At 31.8% G+C, this 8,532-nt stretch overlaps 4 protein-coding genes across 4 annotated transcripts; 2 read left to right on the forward strand and 2 right to left on the reverse strand.

Moving 5' to 3' along the window:
• Positions 1-203: 203 nt before the first annotated feature.
• Positions 204-1,259, forward strand: LOC124543109 (UDP-N-acetylglucosamine transferase subunit ALG13 homolog). Its single transcript, XM_047121165.1, has one exon. The coding sequence runs from the start codon at positions 241-243 to the stop codon at positions 754-756; it is 516 nt and encodes a 171-aa protein (XP_046977121.1). The 5' UTR covers positions 204-240; the 3' UTR covers positions 757-1,259.
• Positions 1,260-1,392: 133 nt separating this feature from the next.
• Positions 1,393-2,995, reverse strand: LOC124543102 (transmembrane emp24 domain-containing protein eca). The gene is made up of 4 exons (XM_047121151.1): positions 2,777-2,995; positions 2,465-2,688; positions 1,932-2,075; positions 1,393-1,696 (listed from the first exon to the last, which is right to left on the reverse strand). The coding sequence occupies exons 1-4, from the start codon at positions 2,910-2,912 to the stop codon at positions 1,547-1,549; spliced, it is 654 nt and encodes a 217-aa protein (XP_046977107.1). The 5' UTR covers positions 2,913-2,995; the 3' UTR covers positions 1,393-1,546.
• Positions 2,996-4,020: 1,025 nt separating this feature from the next.
• LOC124543095 (DDRGK domain-containing protein 1) lies at positions 4,021-5,695 on the forward strand. The gene is made up of 7 exons (XM_047121138.1): positions 4,021-4,039; positions 4,210-4,325; positions 4,406-4,498; positions 4,631-4,746; positions 4,827-4,958; positions 5,087-5,263; positions 5,351-5,695. The coding sequence occupies exons 2-7, from the start codon at positions 4,232-4,234 to the stop codon at positions 5,609-5,611; spliced, it is 873 nt and encodes a 290-aa protein (XP_046977094.1). The 5' UTR covers positions 4,021-4,039; positions 4,210-4,231; the 3' UTR covers positions 5,612-5,695.
• LOC124543087 (nuclear pore complex protein Nup107) lies at positions 5,683-8,341 on the reverse strand. The gene has a single exon (XM_047121126.1). The coding sequence runs from the start codon at positions 8,240-8,242 to the stop codon at positions 5,723-5,725; it is 2,520 nt and encodes an 839-aa protein (XP_046977082.1). The 5' UTR covers positions 8,243-8,341; the 3' UTR covers positions 5,683-5,722.
• Between the last annotated feature and the right edge of the window lie 191 nt (positions 8,342-8,532).

Raw genomic sequence — 8,532 nt, forward strand, 5'->3', positions numbered from 1 at the left:
AAATATGTATTAAATTTTCCTATCTATCGTGTCTAATTATTGTGTACATCTCGATCGATTCAATTCTTAATTTAATGGCTTTGTGTATCTATTCCCACATTTGATAGAAAATTGACATTTGACACTGACATTTGGTGACATTTAGTTCAGTTGGAAGTGTTTACAAAAATAATGACAAATTAAAGCGATACGCAATAACGCAAAGGATAACATATTATTTTTATTTTAAAGACATTCATAATGCATACACAGTACAAAAAATGTTTTGTGACAGTTGGCACAACACGCTTCGACCTCTTATGTGAATATATCCAAACATCTCCTGTACTTCTCGTTTTAAAAAAATTGGGATGCGAGAGTATTACGGTTCAAATAGGGAACAGTGACGTTGAACCGGGTGATTTTGAGAAAGACGGTATAAAATTACATCTTTACAGATTTAAGGACTCACTAAAAGCCGATATGTCAAACGCTGATTTAATAATAAGTCACGCGGGAGCAGGAAGCTGTTTAGAGGCTTTGGAGTTGAACAAACCCTTATTGGTCGTTGTAAATGAAGATTTAATGAACAATCATCAACTAGAACTCGCAGACCAGCTGCATGTTGATAAGCATCTCTACTACTGCACATGTGACACTTTAGCATCCACACTTGAGACTGTAGACTTCAGCTGGCTGGTTCCTATGTCTAAACCAAACCCTAAAGCTTTTGTGAAATATTTAGATAGTGTTTTTAAGGTTAAGGATAATTCATAATTTAGATGACGGGTATTTTACTAAAAATAATTGTAGGTAAATGAACTTAATAAGTATATATTCATACAAATAGACATTTATTCCACTTGAATACAATTTCTATACAAATATTAAAAACTGTACACATGAAGTTGCAGGTCTTTTAAATTTTAGTATTTTGCCGAGACATGGAAGCTAGCAATGTACAAATTGTTCATTTTTAATCATATTATTAGTTAGGAGATAAATAGTATTATTAAGTCTTAAATTTGATTTAAACATATTTTTTAAATTTTAACAATGTAACATTAAAAAAAGCCTTGTTTGGCTTTTGTAGAATACATTGTAAATTAAAATATTCATATGTTTATATTGATTCACAAATGTGTAATAAAACTGGTAGCTTAGCTCTGTTTTCTGTATACCAAGTGTAGCAGTATATGTAAAAGAAATAATATATATCTATCTTATCCATGATATATTGTTATGTTTTATAGTAATCTAAAATGATCATTAAATATATTAAATTATGTTAAATATTGAAAAAACTATTTTATTTATGATTTGAATCATTTATTTTTCATAGTTAATTTAAGTTTTTTTTAAGTGCTAAGTTTTAAACTTAAACAAATTCTACAAAAGAAATAAAAAAACAGATTGTCCTTTAGAAATACATTTTATTAAAAATGCATATCACAACATTTTTTTTACTGTAAAATGAAAATATAAATTGAAATAATATTTTAGGATGAAGGCGTCAATGCTTTTCAAATATAAATAGAATATTTATTATGACTATGGACATTGTGATTTAAACTAATTTCTTAGCCTCAAAGAAGCTCTTGAGATGTCTCATTTGCCAGTAACCTATCCCTATGAGAACTCCGGTTTGAAGCAAGCTCCACCACAACACTCTCTGATTGGTGCTTTCTGATGTCTGTCTGAATCTTTCTTCACGGTGCTGAAACAAACAAATAAGGAATATAAAAAAACCATAAGAGAACATTCAGTTCTATCTTTACCTCTGTAGTTATTTAATTTTATACAAACAAACTGTTTATAAAATTATTATATAAATCCATGAACTATTAATTTTGCTGGCTGTATTAATAATATATGTAAGAGGAAATAGTTTTATGATAAAAAAAAAAAAACAATAAAGTAGAAAGGAATAAAATTATAAGATATATATTTACTCTCTGATAACTTTGCTCCTTAGTGATCTGATGAACTTGATCAAGCAACTGTCTTATCCTCAGTTGCAGTTCCGTCAACTTGTCCTTTTGTGCTACATTTGCATAGTCCACTGCATGTTCTCCAACTTGAATATCTAAATGCACCTGAAGTCACAAATAGAATAAATTAAATAAACATCTCACTTCTGGCATAACACTTCCTCTCAATCCATGCATTTAATGATTGAATCATGATGGAAACCTATTCAAACAAACTCAAGTACAAGAGAAAAATTACAACATTTTAATTAAATTATTCATTACACAAGATTTGTTAAATGGTTGGTCATGTTTTAGTTTTGTTTGAACAAGTGTTGATATATTTAATCAATAAGATACATACAAAAATATCATACTTAATAAAATACATTAAAAAGGATTACCATGGAAATAAGACAATTATTTTGAGTAATGTTTAGTTCAGGAACTATTATAATTTGACATAGATAACCTGCCTAATCAAGATTTAAACATAATTTCAAACAAATACTTACTCTTAGCTGTGATCCACTGAACCAAGATGTACTGTTTGAATACATGCATATGACATGTTCACCAGGTGTTGCAGAAGTAAATGATATCATTCCTTCAGAGGAATATACTCGGGAAAGCACTATACGATCGTTGGGGTCGCGGACTTCAACGTGCATGCCAATCCCAGGAGACGATGGCATAAAACCTCCTGATCGAGGATCATACAACTCTACCTTATAATTTACTGTAAAATAAATCACACCAGCAAGTTAAAATTGTTGTCTATTGAAAATTATGTTATAACGGCTGAAAGAGAATAAGAAAAAATGTACCAATTACAGTTGTGTCGTCAGGTATTTCCTCGATAAAACATTTTCTCTCCCCTTCTGCTATATGAAAATATAAAGCTGTTGTAACATCTAATACTAATAAAAAGGACACAAATGACGCAAAATTAAACGGAATCATGTTTTCTTCTAACAATACAGTCGGCAAAAATAGGAAGCAATACGAAGTGACATGACACACGTCATCTGAAAGTGTTTTTTTTTTTCATATTGAGACAATGGTAGCATTCATAAATAAAAATAAATAAATTGTTACAACACCTTTCTACATTTTGTTTTCTTTTTATTATAACATACTTTGATAAGGTTACTACAATAATGACTCCATTTTATACACAAATAGTTTATTTTGATTTTACATCAGTGGTCATATGCAAAAATCGCTCATATTTTACAATATGGATCGATTTAATCCAATTCATTTTTGAAATATAATCCGGCACTTCAAATTTATAAATTCCTGCCAGACAAAGAGTCTGGCCAAGTCTCGACCAAGATAGGGGTCAATAGTTCATAATTATTAGGCGGACCTACCTACCATATTGGGCGACTACATTTCGAAGCTCGATAAAGCTGGTATATAATCTCGCCATAATTGAAAAAGATCACATTAACTAGCATATTCCAGGATTATCTGAAGTCTGAATATAGGTGGAGGAGAAAATAATTCTAAATGTAGGTAACTTACGAGACTTACAAAGTGGCATCAGTCTTCTAATCAAAACGTATTGCGTATCTTGTCATGATTTTTGTCTACAAATAATAAAAATATAAGTATGTGTGCCCACTGCCCACGATGTGGCAGAAACAGCAATCCGAGAGCCCAGTGTCCCAACCTCACATAGTAGTTTTGCCGTTTTGACATCGTCATTATTGAAGAATCGGAAGAACTTACTGCGACCCAACTTCTACTTAGCCCGAACGAATCTTGTCAACATTCGTTAATTTTAAAATTTAATTAAATTTGAAGTTGTAATCATACAATCGATCAAGTGTTTAATAAACATAGAAAAATCGTACGTTATTCATAAATCTTTTGTAACAATCTTTTGCCTGCCGAGCAATTACACATTTTATGCAACTGGTAAATAGGTTTAAAAATGTACACTTTTTTTAGCCTTTTAGGGAATACAACTTTTTTATTAAATAAAACATCGTTAATAACGACTGAATAAATAATAAAATAAAATAATATGTATTAAGTATGACAACTATGACATTGATGACGTTACGATGACATAGAGTACAGTATGTGTAGTTACAAAATACAAATTACATTTTTATTTTTTTAAATAAATCATAACATGAATTTTCACCTTTTGTTGGATATTATTGAAGTTAAAAAAAACTAAAACATATCATATTAATTTATTCTTCATTCTTACATATATTTTCACTGAGGTTATATTATATTCCAGTTTATTTTGGAAGTACCTAACGATGGATCCATTTATTATTGCTGCTATTATTAGCGCTCTCGTAATAATAGCTTTATCAATTGCGTTTTTACGTGTTTCCCAAGTCAAGCCACAACGTAAGTAATAAACAGAGCTTTTTAAAATATATATTACTAGTAAAACATAGAAAGTTACTTAATAAAACACATTAATGCAGCTGGAGCAAGACCTAGAGCTGTGGCACAAAGAGATGGGGGTCCGGGCAGGGTACAAGCTGTTAGAAATCAGAGAGCACGGATGAGAGCAAATGGTATGTAATATTATTCAATAATTGAAATGTTTTTATTCATTATTACAATTAATTAATGTAAACTAAGTATTACATATATTAGTGTATTTTTATATCTTAGTATTTTATTTTTCTGTTCCTTTTTTTAAAAAGCTGCTAGGCATCAAGCTGCTCTTATTGAAGAAGAACCTGCAATTGTTGAGGAGGCAGAGGAAGAAGGTATTCCAGAAGCCCCAAAATTGGATTTGGATGACAAAATGGGTGCCAAGGTATTTAAAAAAATCACATTTATTGTCAAATAAATAACTTTCAAAATCCTTTATTTTGTGATTTCTTATTCTGTCTTCAGAAACGTGCAAAATTAGAAGCTAAAATGGAGAAAAAGAAAGCAAGAGAAGCAGAGGGGCAGATGCGGGAAATGAAAAAGAAACGTGATGAAGAGTTGGAAGAAGAAAGAAAAAAAGCTGAAGAAAAACGTGAGGTAAAAAACTAATTTAACCAACAAATAATTTATTTTTCACAAAGAGAAATAAACAAATATTTCATACTTTTGAATATTGTACTGTATAAAATAAGTACATACTATTTTTGTCATATTGCCATTCATAGGAAGAAGAACGCAAAGCTGAAGAAGCAGTGCGAAAAGCAGAAGAAGAACGAAAGAAACGCGAACAAGAAGAGTATGAAGCATTGAAATCAGCATTCACAGTTGAAGGAGAAGGTTATGATGAGAACCAAGAACAAGATCAAGAAAACATGCTGAAGCAATTCATAGATTATATCAAGGTATTAGCACCTCTTTTAATAATTGGAACAATACTGTTTATTTTTATTTAATGAATCCATAATGATGCATTAATAATTCTGTTACAGGCACAAAAAGTTGTTTTATTGGAGGATCTAGCTGGCAACTTTAAAATTAAAACACAAGCTGCAATTGATCGAATTACTGATCTGCAAACTAGTGGTGAACTAACTGGTGTTATTGATGATAGAGGAAAATTCATATATATATCACAGAAAGAGCTTGAAGATGTTGCTAAGTTTATAAAACAAAGAGGCAGGGTTTCCATAGCTGATTTGGCAGAAAGCAGCAATGATTTAATTAATTTAAGCCCTGTATCCGTAGCTTAAGTACTGTTATGTTAAGTATTCACAAATGGTTTTGTAACAATTGTAAATTTTAAATATATAGAGTAATAAAACATATTTTGTTTATAATGAATTATTTATTGTACAAGGAAATTATTCATCCAATTCATAACCAAGTATATCTTTACCCTTTTCTACTAAAAACAAAGAAGATTCTTTAATTCTGTCTAATACTTCCAAAAGTTTACTTTTTGTAAATACTTGATAAAGACCACGGTTTTCACTGGCAATTAAATTGCTCATTTTAAGAGCCTCCTTGTGATTATCAATATCATCACTACTCTGCAATATTTTAAAAATTAAAAGTGCAACTTCTGGTAGACATAGACGTCTTAAAGTATCTAGTTGTTTGTTTCTCTCTTCCTTTTCTTCATTAGTAAATTTGTGGGAGGAAATTGAGTCATTTTCATCTTGTAGCCAACCTCCAGGGAATAGCAGAATATTATAAAGTAATTGTTTTGTTTGCCGAGATTGATGTAGTATAGCATTCTGCCAACGAGCTTTTTGTTGTTCAATATGAGCACATCTTTGCTCATGATGAACCTTATCAGAGAATGATGCATCTGGGGCTAATGGTTCTATATCTTTAGGTTGACCACTTATAAAATGTCTGTACCAAGTAGCAAAGGCTTCTATTGCTTCTAAGTATGATTTTAAACAAATGTGCTCTCTTAGTTCTGAAGAGTTTTTGGGTACCTTATTTGTAAAATCATCAAACATTTTACTGACACTGTTCACACATAGTAATGCAGCATTTGTGTTACCAATAAAAATAAATGTTCGAACCATAGCATTACTAAGCCATAGACCTTCTTCTATTTGGTTTGACATAAATGACAGCCATTCAAGGGATGATATCACTTTAGTCACCAAAGTTTTATCTTTTTCCACTGCTGTTGTTTGAGTGAATGTTAGATCTATGTTCCCATAGCCCTGCTGTATGTCAGTTATAGCTTTCTTTATAGCCACTCTGGCAGAAGCTGCAACATCTATACCTGCTCTTGTTCCTGCTCTAACAACCTCTAGCCTATTTTCACTTTTCTGGACTCTGTCCATTAATTCTGCATACAAAGCTATTTGCCTCTCCACAGGTACAGTTGAAGTATAATAGGCTATTAGTTCTGGACATATACTTGTACCTTCAACCAAACCTTCAATAATCTGAATTACATATTTCTCCAAAATTTTATCACCAATGTCATGTTGAGGATCTTTGCCCATCTGCCTTAAAACAAGAATTAAGTGAGCCAAAAACCTCACAAATCTTTCTTCAGCACTATCAAGCCACTCTAGACAATCCTGCATTATAGCTCTTATGTGACCAAGCATTAGATTGCGCTGACACATCTGATAATTTGATTCTCTTTTTCCATCCATCAATGATTTAACAGAATTAAAAATTTGTTGTAAAGATAATTCATCAATTTGAAGCTCACTCTGTAATAAATCTAATATGTCAGAGGGTGTAGTATTTGCTTCAGCTGTGGCATGATGTTCATGTAAGAATTTGTCAACTCTAGCTTCTATTTGAACTCTTAAATGAGCCCACAGCAAGTCCTCCCAATTTCCTTGACATGCTGGAAGGGCACTTGGCAAGTGGCCACATAAGATACCAACAGTTGCTCTGAAATGGGTATTCTCACTGACATTGTTAGCTATACCTAAAGCACACCATTTCCATAAATCTCTTGAGGAGTTTCCTGTAACTTCTAAAGTACCATCAACATCACCAGGTTCATAATGGAGCAACTTCCAGCCTTGTAAAACAGCCCCACGCCACGCTTGCCCAGCGCTGATGCATAGGGACACTGCTTCTTGAAATTTTCCACATCGAACTTCAGTGAATATCCTCTTGCATAAATCATCATCATCTTTTTTATCATCTGAGTGTATTGTTTTATTTTGACGTCTTGGCGCATCAGGATCCATACATGTGATCATAGAATTATTTTTTTCTTTGTTAAACAAACTTGATCCTATCAATAGTTGATGAAGTGTATTACCCCAATGTATGTTGTTACCTATTACTGGAGCAGCTGTTTGCGTTGCTCCTTCTTGATATGTTGCTGTTACTTCAAGCCAAGTAACTAATACTTGTAACAGACGAAGTTCAGATTCGGTTTCAAAATAAGCATTTACCAGCCTTTGTTGAGATAAAGTTGGTTCAAGAATTTGACTCTCTAAGGTTTTAGGGTGTTCGGAAATTGAATCGGCAAATAGACTAAAGATGAGTTTCCACGTGTTTGCTTCTTCTGCCAGCCAATAATTTTGTGCATTATATCGGTTCCACGGTTCTACTAGCTCAAGTGAATCACAACAAGCTTGGGCTAACCTCGCTATTGTATCTAAAACGGTACTCGGCCGGCTTGATTGTATTATTTCAAAAAAGGCCTCACTTAGGCCGTCTCCTGCATTACCGGTATTTATTAAAACTGAAGATTCGTCTAAAACTTGTCTCAAACTAGTATCGTTAAGAGTTTTAAAAGTAGTTGTCTCGTTAAGAATTGCCGAAATATTTAGCGATTCATCTTTGCCTAGTAAATATCTGCTTCTTTTGCTTTGACGTGGGGATTGGTGAGTAGAATGTAATTGATAGCTATTATCGTAACTCATAGTTATACTTAATAGTTATTACACTTTAACTTATGTCGGTTATGTCGGTATATGCGATAACGTTTTACTCAAACCAAAACTGAAAACTATACCTTTTGACAGACAATATTATTAAGCACAGAAAAAAAATCATAAAAGATAAACAGATAACAGAGTGCGCCCATCGAATCGATTTAATAAAATATTATTAAATAAATAGTCTACAAACTTTATTGGTATAATTAAGTTTTATTTACTAAAAATGTTTTACTATTTATAACTTACATAATAGTAGTCAACTTTAAATATAT

This window comes from Vanessa cardui, chromosome 3 (genome assembly GCF_905220365.1).
Source record: "Vanessa cardui chromosome 3, ilVanCard2.1, whole genome shotgun sequence".
Lineage (NCBI taxonomy): Eukaryota > Metazoa > Arthropoda > Insecta > Lepidoptera > Nymphalidae > Vanessa > Vanessa cardui.

Coding starts and splice junctions, on each gene's coding strand:
- LOC124543102 (XM_047121151.1), bottom strand. CDS start 2,912: ATGATTCCGTTTAATTTTGCGTCATTTGTGTCCTTTTTATTAGTATTA. Junction 2,689..2,776: donor TGACGACACAACTGTAATTG/GTACATTTTTTC, acceptor TTTATTTTACAG/TAAATTATAAGGTAGAGTTG. Junction 2,076..2,464: donor TCAGTGGATCACAGCTAAGA/GTAAGTATTTGT, acceptor TTGTGACTTCAG/GTGCATTTAGATATTCAAGT.
- LOC124543109 (XM_047121165.1), top strand. CDS start 241: ATGCATACACAGTACAAAAAATGTTTTGTGACAGTTGGCACAACACGC.
- LOC124543095 (XM_047121138.1), top strand. CDS start 4,232: ATGGATCCATTTATTATTGCTGCTATTATTAGCGCTCTCGTAATAATA. Junction 4,326..4,405: donor TTCCCAAGTCAAGCCACAAC/GTAAGTAATAAA, acceptor ACATTAATGCAG/CTGGAGCAAGACCTAGAGCT. Junction 4,747..4,826: donor ATGACAAAATGGGTGCCAAG/GTATTTAAAAAA, acceptor TTCTGTCTTCAG/AAACGTGCAAAATTAGAAGC.
- LOC124543087 (XM_047121126.1), bottom strand. CDS start 8,242: ATGAGTTACGATAATAGCTATCAATTACATTCTACTCACCAATCCCCA.